This window comes from Eptesicus fuscus, chromosome 23 (assembly GCF_027574615.1).
Source record: "Eptesicus fuscus isolate TK198812 chromosome 23, DD_ASM_mEF_20220401, whole genome shotgun sequence".
NCBI classification, from domain to species: Eukaryota; Metazoa; Chordata; class Mammalia; order Chiroptera; family Vespertilionidae; genus Eptesicus; species Eptesicus fuscus.
Window position 1 is genome coordinate 27107292 of NC_072495.1, and position 16162 is coordinate 27123453.

General features: G+C 66.1%; 1 protein-coding gene across 2 annotated transcripts; it reads left to right on the forward strand.

Moving 5' to 3' along the window:
- Positions 1-358: 358 nt before the first annotated feature.
- LOC103300382 (glutathione hydrolase 1 proenzyme) lies at positions 359-14569 on the forward strand. Of its 2 annotated transcripts, none has more exons than XM_054712666.1 (13): positions 359-395; positions 6164-6328; positions 7294-7424; positions 7574-7660; positions 8884-9076; positions 9379-9536; positions 9838-9987; positions 10506-10642; positions 12221-12408; positions 12583-12710; positions 12801-12913; positions 13397-13510; positions 14363-14569. In XM_054712666.1, the coding sequence occupies exons 2-13, from the start codon at positions 6168-6170 to the stop codon at positions 14507-14509; spliced, it is 1707 nt and encodes a 568-aa protein (XP_054568641.1). In that variant the 5' UTR covers positions 359-395; positions 6164-6167; the 3' UTR covers positions 14510-14569. The 2 variants fall into 2 exon arrangements, with proteins under 2 accessions (XP_054568641.1, XP_054568640.1); XM_054712665.1 differs by lacking the exon at positions 359-395 and adding an exon at positions 1337-1478.
- The last annotated feature ends 1593 nt before the right edge of the window (positions 14570-16162 follow it).

Below are 16162 nucleotides of genomic sequence, written 5' to 3' on the forward strand. Positions count from 1 at the left end.
TCTCAGATGCTTATAACCCCTCCCCCTGTGCAGGCATCTGGCTCCACCCCGCGCTGTGTGACCTCCTCTCTGGACATCGTAAGTTGGGGGGAAGCTCACCTCCTTTCAGGGGACCCTGGGTCTGATCTGCCTCTGCTGGAGACACAAGCTCACGCAACCCTCCTGAGGCCCAGGAGCCTCAGGTCTGGGTGAGGGTGTGGAACCCCACTGAGTCAGCGAGGCCAGCAGCCTCTGGGGGTCACCCAGCCCTCCTCCCACCTGGAGCGGCTCCTGTGCCTTTAAAGCCTCCCCCTCCCCGACCAGCAGCACGGGCGGGGGTGGAGCTGTCCCAGCTGGGCTCCCGGCTCCGGGCTCAGTCCTGTGCGGGGCAGCGGGAGGCCCAGCCCTGGCGCCAGGTGAGCTGGGATGGAGTGGGCTCTGGCGCCCCGACCCCGGTGCTTTCCCCCCAAAGCCCATCCCCCACCCCCCCGGGAGCTGCTGGACATCATGGTGGGGGAGACACTTGGGCTTGGGGCCTCCTGGGAAAGTCTGGGGGCCTGGGGTCCAGCCCCAGCTCTGCCTGACTTCATGCTCCTGGGTGATGGGAGTGAGCTGCCCTTCGGGGTGACAGGGCAGGGCTCCTGCAGATGGGTCAGCGGCGGGAGGGGGTCCCACGGGTGGGCAGAGCCCTAGGCTCTGACAAGGTCTGGGCTGGGGGCCCCTCTGCACAGGTGTGGGCGGAGGCGGCGGGTGGGACCACATGACTTCTCTGCAAAGGCTTTGAAGAAACCACGGCCCAGGAAGCGGACTTCTCGGAATCGAGGGGGAGGGTGCCCCATGGAGAAACTGAGCCCGGGAGGCTCTGGCCGTCAGCGGGGACGGGGTCACGGCGGGGGCGGGGGTCAGGTCTGGAGCGGAGCCGGGGCCTTGCTCTCGGGGCGCGCTCGCCCCGCTGAGGCTCTGGCTGGGCTGTGGGGGGCGTGGGGCAGGGTCGGTTGTGCAAGGGCCATTGCACAACTCTAGGGGTGCCCCCCGCTTTTGGGGTGTCTCCCGCAGATTTCAACAGGTTTCCGGCAGGTAGTGGTTAGAGGACTGGTCTGATTCTCAGCCTTGGGCTGCAGGGTGGGCATCGGGGAAGGAGAGCCGGGGGGGGGGGGGGGGGGGGTCAGCTTCCCGGGCAGGGGTGCGGCGAGGGCGGAGGAGAGCCGGGTCCTCGCGCCCGAGGTAGGTGACTCCTCGCTGGGGGCACAGTTGGCTCTGGGGGGGCCGTCTGGTTGCCAAGCCGCTTCTACCTAAGCCTCGGTTTCCTGCCTGTGAATGGGTTTGGGGCTGGGCCCTGTTTTCACCCTGTGGCTCTGGGCTTGCGATGACACAGCCGTGGTGCTAAGGTGAAGGATTAACAGAAAACCCCGAGCTGGCTGCTCTGCCCTCTTCCCTACCCTCCTCTCTGCCGCGCCCGCCAACCCGCCTGGCTCAGCCTGGACTCCGCTCGCTGGGGGGTGAGTAGAAGTGTTGGGAGGGGGTGGCGCTAATGGCAGAGTAAGAATCCTTGGGTGGCCCGGCCGATGTGGCTCAGTGGTTGAGCAGCGACCCATGAACCAGGAGGTCACGGTTCAATTCCTGGTCAGGGCACAGGCCCAGGTTGCGGGCTCCGTCCCCACCCAGCAGAGGGCGTGCAGGAGGCAGCGGATGGATGATTCTTTCTCACCATTGATGCTTCTCTACCCCTCTCCCTTCCTCTCTCTGAAATCAATTTTAAAAAACACACACAAAACACCCGCCTTGGCCAGTTTGGCTCAATGAATAGAGCGTCAGCCTGTGGATCAAAGGGTCCTGGGTTCGATTCCCGGTCAGGGCACAGGCCCGGGTTGCAGGCTCGATCCCCAGTGGGGGGCATGCGGGAGGCAGCCGATCCATGATTCTCTCTCATCATTGATGTTTCTCTCTCTTCCCCCTCTCCCTCCCTCTCTGAAATCAATAATATTTATATATATATATAAAATTCCCCACAACATATGAAAAAGAACATTTGGGTGGGTGATGCTTGCACATTTTTGGAGATGGGGAGCTCACCCCTTTTTGTGCCGCGGACGGGAGGCGTGGGGTCTGGCGGAGACCTCCAGCTCAGCCCCCGCAGCCTTGCCTGGGATGCCAGGGTCCCCCAGGCCCCCGCTCTGTGTGCAGGGGGTGGGAGGCCGAGCAGGACAGAATGGGACGGACTCACCCTGGATGCCATGCCCAGTTCGCATGGCCTTTGCTGAGCGCCTTCCCCTGTCCTGCTCCCGAGCCCTGGCCGCGGCGGCTGGGCACAGGGGAGGGCACGCATCGCTGCCAGCTCGCTGTGCCCAGGGTTCCCGCGGGGCGGGGCCTTCCCCTGCCCACTCAGACATCCGCTCTCTCCGCCTCCCGCTGCCGCCGATGGGGCGCTGTCTCCCGCTCCCCCGGGCAGGGGGAAACCGCTGAGCAGGCTCAGGTGGGGGCGGAGCCCTGTGGCTCTCCCCTGCCCACCCCTCGGGCCCACGGCCCTGCAAAGCAGCCACTGAGGCAGAGCCTGGTGCCCTGACGTCCCTGCCTGGTGCCCAGCCCTCGGGCACAGGTCCTGGGCCTTGGGCCTCGGCTCCTTCCCTGTTCATCTTCCCGGCCACTCTGGTCCGCAGCTGGGGGGATGCCCAGGCCCACTGGCAGGTGTAGCATCTCTGGGCGACTCCCGGGCAGCGGGTGCCAGGACAAGGATCGCTTTGGCTGCGTGACCCGGGGCGGGCGGCCCTGTCTGCTCAGCCTGTGTGTCTCCTCTCTGTCGGGCGGCACAGCCCTGCAGGGTGGTTGTGGATTCGCTTTAGAGACCGGGCCTCTGGCGGCTCTCAGGCCGTCTAGACACCTGGCCAGGGAGCCAGGGAGCCAGGGAGCCAGGGAGCCGGAGGGAGACATGGCCTAGGAAGTGGCTGATCCTTATCCTAGTCCTGCCCTTATCAGATAAGGGCCTGGGGGGATGGGGAGTTGTGTCCAAGGTCCCCAGGGCCGGGCCTGAGCGGCTCCTGACTCTGGACCTCCTGGGGGGGCTGGGACACCTCGGGGCGGGTGGGGGTGGCCGGGCCTGCACTGCTGGGCTCGGTGACTTTGGACCAGCTCCGGCTTCTGTGGGCCCTGCCTTTCCAGGCTCTGCAGGTGGTTCCTGGGGCCCGAGGGGGGCACACTCCTGGAGAGACGGGGGGACTGGGCCTGAGCTGGGGCCCCAGGCCGAGTTTTTTTTTGTTTTGTTTTTTGAAAAAATATTTTTATTGATTTCAGAGAGGAAGGGAGAGGGAGAGAGAGAGAAACATCAGTGATGAGAGAGAATCATGGATCGGCTGCCTCTTGCACGCCCCACACTGGGGATCCAGCCTGCAACTCGGGCCTGTGCCCTGACCGGGAATCGAACCCTTACCTCCTGGTTCCTAGGTGGATGCTCAACCGCTGAGCCACGCCGGCCAGGCCCCAGGCCGTGTTTTTGAGGCTCCCTTGGCATCTGGCAGAGGGTTGTGGGTTGTGGGGAGGCCTCCCAGGTCTGGGTTCTGGTCTGAGGCTGGGGCGCCCCTGAGCACCGCCCCAGGAACCCGCTCTGGGACGCCGTGTGTGTGATCCTGGAGGTCAGATGCTCTGCCCAGAGCCAGGGAGCCAGGGCTGGCCAGGGGGGGGCCCCGCCTGGGGCTCCCTCAAGGGGCTCTGATAGACTCTGCCCATTGGAAGGATCTGAGTCCCAGAGAAGGGGATCCCCTGCCTCCGTCCCCACCCCTGTCCTTCCCTGTGGGGGTCACGCCCACAGGGCCTTCTGAACTTTAGTCACCCGGGGACAGGCCCAGTCGCCACGCCCCCTCCTGCCCCTAAGCCAGCCTTCGCCCGTCCTCCCTGCTCTCCACCCGCTCCAACACCTGCAGCTGCCCCACGGGGCACGGGCACCCTGGCCGGCCTCCTGCCTCCCCTGGGACTAGGTGAGCGAGTCCCGCCGGTGCCTCCGGCCTCAGCAACTCCGGGAGGTGCCGGCCCCAGATCTCAGGCCCCGTTCAGAGGCCCCCTGAGCAGCGCTGCGGGGCGGGAGGGGGGGGCAGGCGTGGCCGTGGCCCCTCAGGCCCCTCAGACCTCCCCGCACAGCTGCCTCCCCTGGGAGCCGGAAGGCAGCTGCGCCAGAGCCTAGACTTTCCCAGGCAGACCGTCTGCCTCTTCCCGCCCGGCCTGCCCCAACCCAGAGCTGTCCCCGAGGAGCCGGGCTTTCCTGGACCCCAGGTGCCCCCGGCCTCAGGTAAGCCCCAGGCTTATTAGGAGCTGGACTGGGTTATTTTATTTTATTTTAAAATTTTTATTGATGTCAGAGAGGAAGGGAGTGGGAGAGAGAGATAGAAACATCCACGATGAGAGAGAGTCATGGATCGGCTGCCTCCTGCACGCCCCACACTGGGGATCGAGCCCGCAACCCGGGCATGTATCCCGACCAGGAATCGAACCCTGACCTCCTGGTTCATAGGTCGACGCTCGGCCATGGAGCCACGCCGGCCGGGCTGGGCTGGGGTCTGGGGCCAGGCCCTGTGCCCGGTCCCCTCTCCGGCCTTGGTTTCCCCTCCTGATGCCGATGTGAGTGGGAGCCCGGCTCTGGGCTCGGCGCGGTTCGGTGAATCTGTGAGAGGAACGTGGGGCAGGGAGGGGGAAGCGGAAGCCAGGCCCCAGCAGGGCGCCTTCGGAAAGCTGGACGTGTCCGCCTGCGGGGGCCGAGCCAGACCTCCCGCTGCCCCGCGGGGGAGGAGGGGATGCGGTCTGTGCCGCCCACCTTCCCCGCGCTCCCTGCGTGCCCCTGCCCCTCGGGGAGCCCACCGGGGCCCTGGGATGGGTGGATGGACAGACGGATGATGGACAGGGGAGGCTGGAGTGTGGGCCCTAGGAAGTCATGGCGCGCTCTCCCCGGGGAGAGAGGAGGGCCCTGAGGGGGGTCTGAGCTGAGAGCCCCAAGCCCAGGAGACAGGAGGCCATGCCCCCAAGGTGCCCAGCATGGCCCACCCCAGTGGATGGGCCCCCGCCCTGCCAGGCCTGCCCATCCCTGCCGCGTGGGATGGGAAAGTTCTGTGTCCCGAACCGGCGCTGGTGCTGCCAGCCCAGCCCCTGAGGTCGGCAGACCCCCGGCACAGCCCCTGCCCTGCCGACAGGAGCCCTACCCCTGCACAGCCTCCCTGCCAGGGCCCAGGGCGTGCCCGGAGGCTGTCAGCCTGGCGGAGAAGGAGGAGTGGGCAGGAAGCAGGAGCTGTCTCCTGAGGGCATTGGCAGGGGGCAGGGCCTGGTGGGCGCCTGGGGAGAGCCCGCTGACAGCTTTTTGGGGGGCGGAGCAGGAGGTGCTGGTGGGAGGGGCTGCTTCGAGTCCAGCCAGAAACCCTGGTGCCTGATTCTTTATTTTTATTTTTATTGATTTCAGAGAGGAAGGGAGAGGGAGGGAGAGAGAGAGAGAGAGAAACATCAATGATGAGAGAGAATCATGGATCGGCTGCCTCCTGCACACCCCCCACCAGGGCATGTGCCCTTGACTAGAATCGAACCCGGGACCCTTCAGTCCGCAGGCCGACGCTCTATCCACTGAGCCACACCATCGAGGGCTGGGTCAGGTCGTTCTTTCTGCCAGGAGCTCCTGTCCCATCTCTGACCCCCCAAATCCTCCCGGCTGAGCCACAGGGCGCCATCCCAGTAAGAACCCCGTCTCTATCCAGCAGGGACCCCTCCTGGGAGCCCCCAGATTCCCCAGGCCGGGGTTCGGTGGTGGGCATGTCCTGTGACCAGGTGGTGCAGCCCAGCTGAGGGGAGAGGGGGTGGGTGCCGTGCCCCTCCCTGCTCTGGGGCCTCGGGCAGGTCACTGACAGCCGCCCCGTGGGAAGGACAGGCACCCTGCTTGGGGTGTGGTGAAGATTAAGTGGGTTCACCCAGCCGGCGTGGCTCAGTGGGGCTGAGCGTCGACCTATGAACCGGGAGGTCATGGTTCGATTCCCGGTCAGGGCACAGGCCCGGGTTGCGGGCACGTGTTCTGGGCGGCAGGCAGGCAGGCAGCCGGGAGACACAGGGCTATGTCTCAGGCTTGATGCTGGGGGGGGGGGGGGGCGGGGAGGAGCGGATGGCCCAGGGCAGGCGGGCGCGGTCCCCCGGCCCTGCCCCCTGACCCCTCGCGTGCCCGCAGAGCCATGAAGAAGCGCTACGTGGTGCTGGCCCTGGCGGCCATCGTGCTGATGCTGGTCATCATCAGCCTCAGCCTCTGGCTGCCCGCCGCCTCCAGGCCGCCCGGCCACGTGTACCCCAGGGCCGCCGTGGCCGCGGACGCCCAGCCCTGCTCGGAGATCGGGAGGTGAGTGGCAGGGGTGGGCACGCGGGCCGGGCGGACGGCCGCCGGAATGGACCCGGGCGAGGGGCGTTCCTCTTTGGACCTGCTCAGCAGCCCCTGGGCGGGGACGGAGGGGGCGCCGGCCCCGGGAGCGGGACACGGGGCTCCCAGCCAGGGGCCTCCTCTCGGGGCTCAGGGCGCCTGCCTCTTGGGTTAAAAGCTGCTGTTCCATACGATTTCCTGCCCCGACCTCAGGTTTTAGACAAAGATCAGTTCCCACTGAAAGACTCAGACAGAAAATACGATTACTAATGAAAAGGAACACTTTTTAAAAAAAAATTATAAAAGTTACGTAGCCCGGCCGGTGTGGCTCAGTTAGCTGAACTTCATCCCACGCACCAGGCGGTGGCCGATTTGATGCCGGGTCAGGGCACAGGCCCGGGCTGCAGGCTCGGTCCCCAGCAGGGGGCGTGCAGGAGGCAGCCGGTCCGTGTTTCTCTCTCCTCCATGCTTCTGGCTCCCTCTCTCTTCCTCTCTCTGAAATCAATAAAATCATATTTTTAAAAAAGTTATGTGCATGGCCAGGCCGGCGTGGCTCAGGGGCTGAGCGTCGACCTACGAACCAGGAGGTCAGGGTTCGATTCCCGGTCAGGGCCCAGGCCCGGGTGGTGGGCTCCATCCCCAGTGTGGGGGGCGTGCAGGAGGCAGCCGCCCCATGATTCTCTCTCATCACGGATGTTTCTCTCTCTCTATCTATCTGTCTATCTATATCTCCCTTCCTCTCTGAAATCAATAAAAATATACTTTTTAAAAAGTTATGTACATTTGTTCGGAAAAGATGAAACTATAAACCCATTGGTTTTAGAATTAAATTTAAACAAACTCCTGCGGACTGACTTCTGTCCTCCTCGGCAGGCCCCCTCGGGGTGGAGGGGCGGGTGCGGGTGCGGGCGGGGGCCCAGTTCTCACTCCGCCCCGCGCCCGGGCAGGGACGCGCTGCAGGACGGCGGCTCAGCGGTGGACGCCGCCATCGCGGCCCTGCTGTGCGTGGGGCTCATGAACGCCCACAGCATGGGCATCGGGGGCGGCCTGTTCCTCACCATCTACAACAGCACCACGCGTGAGTGCCCGCGGGCGGCCGGGGCGGGCGGTGGGCGGCGGGGTGCCTGCCTCGGACCGGGTGGCACAGCCGGGGGCGGGGGGGGGGGCTCCGGGCTCACGCAGGGGGAGGGGCTGGCGTCCCGTCCGCCCACTGCCGTCTCCTTCCAGGAAAGGCCGAGGTCATCAATGCCCGGGAGGTGGCCCCCGCGCTGGCCTCGGCCGGCATGTTCAACAGCTCGGAGCAGGCGCAGGAAGGTGAGGCGGGCGGGCGGGCGTGGGCCCGAGGCGTGCCGTCCCCTGGGCCAGCTCTGGTGCCACTCCTGCCCACCCCTCCCATCCCTTCCCCGCCCCTCTCACCCTCCGTAAGGGATGCACAAGGCGGTCGTCACGGAGGCCTGGCCGGGTAGCTCAGCGGGTAGAGCCCGTCCCCCTACGCCGAGGTTGTGCGTTTGATCCCCGGTCGGGGCGCGTACAAGAATCAGCCGATGAACCACGAATCCCTCTCTCTCTCTCCTCCCTCTCCCACCCGTCCTCTCTCTCTAAAATCAATTTTAAAACGATCATCCCAGGGTAACGGGCCAGAGGGCCCGTGGTTTCTGCTCAGGCCTCGCGGCCCCTGTGCTAGCCCACGGAGAGTGACTGTCACAGCTCCGCACGGGGCCCTGGGCCCGGCTCTGCGCAGCCTTCTCCCCGATGGGGCCCTGGAGCCCGCCCCGTGCACTTGCTGAGGGGCGCGCTGAGTCGGGTCCCATTTTATAGGGAGGGGCGCTGAGTCCCAGAGAGGCCGTGCGAACCGGCTGAGGTCACACCGTTCCGTGGTGATGAAGCAGACTGTCTAAACCCTCTATTTTCTTCTTTTATTATTAAAAAATATATTTTAAAAAAATATATTTTATTGATTTTTTTTTACAGAGAGGAAGGGAGAGGGATAGAGAGCTAGAAACATCGATGAGAGAGAAACATCGATCAGCTGCCTCCTGCACACCCCCCACTGGGGATGTGCCCACAACCAAGGTCCATGCCCTTGACCGGAATCGAACCTGGGACCCTTCAGTCCACAGGCTGATGCTCCATCCACTGAGCCACACCGGCCAGGGCTAACAAATATATATCTTTATTGATTTCCGAGAGGAAGGGAGAGGGAGAGAGAGAAACATCGATGATGAGAGAGAATGATGGATCGGCTGCCTCCTGCAGACCCCACACTGGGGATCGAGCCTGAAACCCGGGCCTGTGCCCTGACCGGGAATCGAACCGTGACCTCCTGGTTCACAGCCGATGCTCAACCCCTGAGCCACCCCGGCCGGGCTTGAGATGCCTTTTTCCAATGGGCGGGTCCATCCTCAGATCTGGCCCTCGGGGAGCCGGCCCGGCCAGAGAATGGATTTGGGAGCCTCGCGGTCCCACCTGGGCCGGTGCCCGGACGAGGCCCCCACTCCCTGGTCTGGACCGACGCTGTCCTCCCTCTCGCCTCGCAGGGGGGCTGTCGGTGGCCGTGCCCGGCGAGATCCGCGGCTACGAGCTGGCGCACCGGCGGCACGGGCGGCTGCCCTGGGCCCGCCTCTTCCAGCCCAGCATCCGGCTGGCGCGGCAGGGCTTCCGCGTGGGCAAGGGCCTGGCGGCCGCCTTGCAGAGGAGCCGGGCTGCCATCGAGCGGCAGCCGGCCCTGTGGTACGTCTGCGGGCGCCCCGCCCTGGGCGCGGGTGGGGCCGCCGATCCCGCCGCCGTGAGCGCGTTCAGGAGCCGTCACGCGTGGGGACTCCCTCTGAGCCCCCCGGGGCTGTGTACCCCGAGTAGCAGGGTTCGCGAGGCGCCCGGGCTGGCCACGGGAGGGTGAGCCCTGAGCGTGGGCCGGAGCCCGCTGTCCTTGGCTCTCGTCTCCGTGCTGCGTGGCCGGCCAGGGGGAGGTGTGTGTCGGGGGGGGGGGCGGTCCGGCCTCCCACCCCTGCCTCACGGAGCCCGCTCTGCCCCAGCGAGGTGTTCTGCCGGGACGGCCAGGTGCTGCGGGAGGGGGACAGGGTGACGATGCCGCGGCTGGCCGACACCTACGAGACGCTGGCCTCGGAGGGCGCCCGGGCGTTCTACAACGGGAGCCTCACGGCCCAGATCGTCCGGGACATCCAGGCGGCCGGTGAGCGCACGGCCTCGGGGACCTGGGGCAAGGACTCCGTGGCGGAGGGAGCCCCGAGCTGGGGCCAGGGATCGGGGTCCTCGGGGCTGGCCTGGGCTGGCCTGGCCGTGGGGAGCCGGCACCATCAGAGAGGGCAGAGGGGCTGGGGGGCGGGGCAGTATGGAGGGGGAGGGCGGGGGCCCTGCAGGTGGGCAGGACCCCTCCAAGGGCGCGGCCCCAGCCTCCTCCGAGGGCAGCCCCGCCCGCCGCGAGCGCAGCCGCTCCCGTGTCCCTCCCGCCTGGAGCTGCCGTCTCGCCGCAGGGGGCATCGTGACCGCCAAGGACCTGAACGACTACCGCGCGGAGCTGATCGAGCACCCGCTGAGCATCAGCCTGGGGGACCACCAGCTTTACGTGCCCAGCGCCCCCCTCAGCGGGCCTGTGCTGGCCCTCATCCTCAACATCCTCAAGGGTGAGCCCCGACCGGGCCCGGGCCGGGGAGGGGCCTGCCACCAAGGCACGTGCCCTGGACCGGAACTGAACCCGGGACCCTTCGGCCCACAGGCCAACCCGCTATCCACTGGACCAAACCGGCCAGGGCCTGGTAATTTAAAATATATATATATATTTATATATATATATATAGAGATATTTTTTTTTTTTTTTTTTACTGATTCCAGAGAGAAAGGGAGAGAGAGAGAGAAACATCCATGATGAGAGAGGATCATGGACCGGCTGCCTCCTGCACGCCCCACCCTGGGGATGGAGCCCGCAACCCGGGCCTGTGCCCTTGACCGGGAATCGAACCGTGACCTCCTGGTTCATAGGTCGACGCTCAACCCCTGAGCCACGCCGGCCGGGCTGCTGCGGGTCATCCAGGTGGTTGGGGGGGGGGGGGTGAGCGCACCCCAGGCCCCCCGCGGTCTCGGCTGAGCGGGGACGTCCCGAGCACCCCTGAGGCCGCCAACGCCTGCCGGCTCTGCCCTCCAGGGTACAACTTCTCGCGGGCGAGCGTGGAGACGCCCGAGCAGAAGGGCCTGACCTACCACCGCATCGTGGAGGCCTTCCGCTTCGCTTACGCCAAGAGGACGCTGCTTGGGGACCCCAAGTTTGTCAACGTGACCGAGGTGAGGGCAGGGGCTGGCCCTTGGTGGGGGCGGGGTCTGCCCGGAGCCTCCCGCCTGCTGTGTGAATCCGCTCTCACCAACTTGGGGCGTCTGGGCCTGGGCCCCGCGGAGCTCAGCGTGTAACAGGCAACGAGGAACAAGTCCCCCCCTGGCCCCCACTCTCCCACCTCCAGGCCTTCGCACGTGCTGCGCCCTCGGCGTGGAGGGTCCGGCGTGGTTAGTGTGAGGTGAGGGGTGCAGGGGGCGTCCCAGCCCTCGGGGGATGGGAAGGATGGGGTCGAGCCCGCAGCCCGGCAGGTGCCCTGACCGGAGATGGAACTGTGACCTCCTGGTTGCTAGTGTGACGCTCAGCCCCTGAGCCCCGCCGCCGGGCCCTGCTGATTTCGAAAGCCCAGGGCAGTTCTCTTGTGGAACGCCACCTCCCTCCTCCCCCCTCCCCCCGGCCTGGATGTGCCCTTGCTTCCGTGGGAGGAGATTCAGGCCGTAGATGCTCACTTTGGGTTCGTCAGTTAATCTGAGGGGCGTGGGTGGAACCTTCTGGAGACATGTTTTCTGCGAGGCCTCCTCCCCCTCTCCGTGCCTGTCGGTCCTCTCGGCCTGCCCATCCAGCCTCGTGCCCTCAGCAGCTGTCTCCACGGGCACCCTTTAGCCCCCTCTGGCCCGTGAACTTGACATGTAGGCTCAGCACTCCTCAGTGTCCAGCGGGCACCTTTCCAAAATCAAGCTCCCGCGATCCCAGCCTGTCCTTCCCCCCACACCTCCCCGCCCCCCCAGAGTCCGCCTCCCGGCTGAGGGTCCCTCGGGGATGCAGACTTGAGGGCCGTTTTCGATCCCTCCTTCTCTGCCACCTGCATGAGCCAGCCCCCTCCTCCCGCCCGCTGACGTCCCAGCCTCCCTCTTGGGTGGCCCCCCTTGCCTCCCACCAGCCTGCGGAGAGACCCTGGGGAAACAGCCGGGGCTCCCTGCTTTGTCCCGGTCCCGGGTGGCCGAGCCTTAAAGCCAGAGTCTTTCTGAGGCCTACGGGGACCCACGGGAATGGACCTCGGCGGCATCTTCAACCTCCTGTCCTCCTAACACAACTCCCCGTCTGCCCGTCACTCACAGGCCTGCCTCGGGGCCTTTGCATTTGCTCTCCAGGCCTCCTTCAGGGTTCTTTTCAGATGTCACCTCCTCCGAGAAGCCCTCCCTGACCACTCCCCCCGCCTCCCCATCGTCCTCCACCGCCTTTCCCTGGCTCGTCCTTCCCAGCACTGCCTTGTCTTCCCTGCCTGCGGGCGGGGGGACCTGCTTGGCTGTTCCCTGCTGACAGCCCCCCCCGCCCCCCGCAGGGCCAGGCTTGCAGCACAAGCTCCATGAATGAATGACTGTGGCTCGAGTGGGGGCTTGGGGAGCAGACAGACAGACACTCAGAGTTGCCGGCCCGCAGCAGAGACAAAGGCTGGAGAGAGGGGGTCCGACGGGCCCTGTGAGTGTCAGGGTGCCAGAGGCTCGTCGGGGGTCTTCCCGAGAGCCGCCTGCACCAGCCTGTGCCCGCGCCCCCTCCCCCACTGCCTCAGGCCGGCTCTGGGGTCTCGGCAGGTGGTCCGGAACATGAGCTCCGAGTTCTTTGCCGCCCAGCTGCGCAGCCGCATCTCCGACCACACCACGCACCCCGCCGCCTACTACGAGCCCGAGTTCTACACCCCGGACGACGGGGGCACCGCCCACCTGTCCGTGGTCGCGGAGGATGGCAGCGCCGTGGCGGCCACCAGCACCATCAACCTCTAGTAGGGGCTGCCAGGCGGCCGGGGGGGCTCCGTGAACCCCTTTTGTGCTGGGAAACTGAGGCCCCCCTTGGTAGAGCCCTTGCCCCGGACCTCGCGGGGTGCACGTCGGAGCTTCGGGGGTGGGGGGGGTCGGGGGGGAGCGGTGCCCCGCGGTCTGACGCCGCCCGCCTGCAGCTTCGGGTCCAAGGTGCTGTCCCCGGTCAGCGGGATCCTGTTCAACGATGAGATGGACGACTTCAGTTCCCCCAACATCACCAACCAGTTCGGGGTGCCCCCCTCCCCGGCCAACTTCATCAGGCCCGGTGCGTGGTGCGGGGCGCGGGCGGGCGGGGGGCTGGCGTCCGGGCGGGGGGGCCGCTGACCTGCATCTCTGACTCCCCCCCCCCCCCCAGGGAAGCAGCCGCTCTCCTCCATGTGCCCCACCATCGTCGTGGACCGGGACGGCCGCGTCAGCCTGGTGGTGGGCGCCTCCGGGGGCACGCAGATCACCACCGCCACCGCGCTGGTGTGTGCCCGCCGCCTGCCCTCGGCCCCGCCCCCGGGCCATGCTGATCCCGCCCCCGGGTCACTCTGACCCCGCCCCCTCAGGCCATGCTGACCCCGCCCCCCTCAGGCCATGCTGACCTCGCCCCCCTCGGGCCATGCTGATCCCGCCCCCGGGTCACTCTGACCCCGCCCCCGGGCCATGCTGACCCCGCCCCCCTCAGGCCATGCTGACCCCGCCCCCCTCGGGCCATGCTGAGCCCGCCCCCGGGTCACTCTGACCCCGCCCCCCGGGCCATGCTGACCCCGCCTCCCGGGCCATGCTGACCCCCGCCCACCTCAGGCCATGCTGACCCCGCCCCCCGGGCCATGCTGACCCCGCCCCCCTCAGGCCATGCTGACCCCGCCCCCCGGGCCATGCTGACCCCCGTCCCCCAGACCCCCCAGACCCCCGAGGCCATGCTGACCCCGCCCCCCAGGCCATGCTGACCCCCGCCCCCCGCAGGCCATCATCTACAACCTGTGGTTCGGCTACGACGTGAAGAGGGCGGTGGAGGAGCCCCGGCTACACAACCAGCTCCTGCCCAACACCACCACCCTGGAGCGCGGCATGGACCAGGTGGGCGGGGCACAGCGGGGGGGGGGGGGGGGGGGTCCTGGGAGGAGGGCTGGGTCTCCTGGGTCACCATGGAGGGATGGTGGCTGGTGTCCTCTGCCAGGGCGGTGGCCTCACACCCACCACCTGGGCCATCTTTTTCTTATTTATTTATTTACATATTTTTATTGACTTCAGAGAGGAAGGGAGAGGGAGAGGGAGAGAGAGAAACCTCAATGATGAGAGAGAATCATGGACCGGCTGCCTCCTGCCTGCCCCCGCACTGGGGATGGAGCCAGCAACCCGGGACTGTGCCCTGACCGGAAGGAATCAGACCCGGGACCCTTCCGTCCGCAGGCCGGCGCTCTAGCCTCGAGCCACTGAACCAAACCAGCTAGGACCACCTTTTTTTTTTTTTTTTTAAGGTGCCTTCATTTTATTATTTTTTGAGAGCCTCACCAGGGGATGTCTTCCCATTGATTTTTAGAGAGAGGGAAAGACAGAGAGAGACACATCGATGGGTTGCCTCCCACACTCGCCCCAACGAGGACCCGGGCAGGGGAGGAGCCTGCACCTGAGGTACGTGCCCTTGACTGGAACCGAACCCGGGACCCTTGGGTCCACAGGCCGACGCTCTACCCACCGAGCCCCTCCGGCCAGGGCTGCCTGGGCCCCGGGGAGCCCCGGTGCAGTGAGTGAGGGCCAGGCCACGTGCTCCACGGTGACCCCGGAGGCCCAGCGGCCCCCAACTTGCTCCTCCTGGCCAGGTGGCCAGAAACGCCAGCATCCGGGTCTGTGAGGCCCATGACCCCACAGGGGTGGTTCCGAAGGCGTCCCGGGCCCCGCTGAGGCCTCCCTCTCCCCTCCCGTCCCCAGGCGGTGACCACAGGCCTGAAGAGCCGGCACCACCACACCCAGGAGGTGTCCACCTTCATCGCGGTGGTGCAGGCCATCGCCCGCACGGACGGCGGCTGGGCGGCCGCCTCGGACTCCAGGAAAGGCGGGGAGCCGGCGGGCTACTGAGCGTGCAGGGCGGGCCAGGCTGGGACTTGGGGGACGGACTTCTCCTGGGGGAGCGGGGGCGCAAAGCAGTGCAATAAACGGGGCCACCGCGCCAGGTGCTGGCCGGCTCCCGATTCCCTGGGCCGCAGCATCCTGTGTGACACGGGGCCGTCTGGTGGGGGAGGGTGGAGAGCCCTGTGGCGGGGAGGGGGCGCGGGACAGGCCCCTGCCCAGCCCTGACCTTCCTCACCCTCAGCCCCAGCGCCAGGGGCCAGGCCCTCCCTTCCCTGGATGGGGGCAGCGGCACTTCCACGGTTGGACACCAGGGGGCGCCATAGCCCCGGCTTTCCCTTGGGCAGAAGCAACCCACGGATGCTGGGAACCTGGGTTACCTCCTGGCCTGGCGGGTGTGGGATCCACCCTGCTGACCTCACCCAGAGGGGAAGCTGGGGCCCAAGGAGTGGGATTGGGCCAGAGGCTGGAGCAAAACATGATGTTCCGAGCAGGCCCAGGGGAGCGCTTTCCACGCACAAACCCCCAGTGACGCCAAGCTGTGATCAGCTCCAGGACACCCGGCTCCCAGGGAGCAGCCTGGAGAGGCCCCAGCTCCCCGAGGTCAGGGCTGGAGGGCGGGTGGCTGGGGACGCAGCCCGGGGGGGGGGGGCGGGTCTTGGGGGGACACAACCCCCTCTCCCCCTCACTCTGGGTCTGCTAACTCGTCCTTTTCTTTCTTTCTTTTTTTTTTTTTTAATTGATTTCAGAGAGGAAGGGAGAGGGAGAGAGAGAGAGAAACATCCATGATGTGAGAGAACCATGGATCGGCTGCCTCCTGCACGCGCCCCACTGGGGATGGAGCCTGCAACCCGGGCCTGTGCCCTTGACGGGAATCAAACCGTGACCTCCTGGTTCCTAGGTCGATGCTCAACCACTGAGCCACACCGGCCGGGCTGCCAACTCGTCCTTTACACACAGTTGCAGTAATTTAAGTGAGGTGCTAGGAAAGGCTGCTGGAGGTGGAGCGGACAGGGGGGGTCACGGCCCGACAGTCAGGTAACGCCCAGCCAGTGGGCACAAGCGGGGCCTCTGAAGTCAGGGCACAGGCCCGGGTTGCGGGCTCCATCCCCAGTGTGGGGCGTGCAGGAGGCAGCCGGTCCATGATTCTCTCTCATTGTTGATGTTTGTATCTCTCCCTCCCTCTCCCTTCTCTGAAATCAATAAAAATATATTAAGAAAAACACACACAGCCGAAACCGGTGTGGCTCAGTGGATAGAGCGTCGGCCTGCGGACTGAAGGGTCCCAGGTTCGATTCCGGTCAAGGGCATGTACCTGGGTTGCAGGCACATCCCCAGTAGGAGGTGTGCAGGAGGCAGCTGATGGATGTTTCTCTCTCATCGATGTTTCTGACTCTCTAACCCTCTCCCTTCCTCTCTGTAAAAAATCAATAAAATATATTTTTAAAAAAGAAAGAAAGAAAAACACACACAAAAAACGACCCAGCGTCCACAGGAGCCGGTGTTGTGCCTGCAGAGGCTGAGCCCTGCCCTGCGGCCCGGGGGGTGGGATGGAGTCGGGGGTGGGATGGAGCTGAGGCTGGTGGAATGTGCAAGTCACTCCTCAGCCCTCACTTGGTCCCGGGGGGGGGGGGGGGGGGGGGGGAAGGCTGTGACCACATT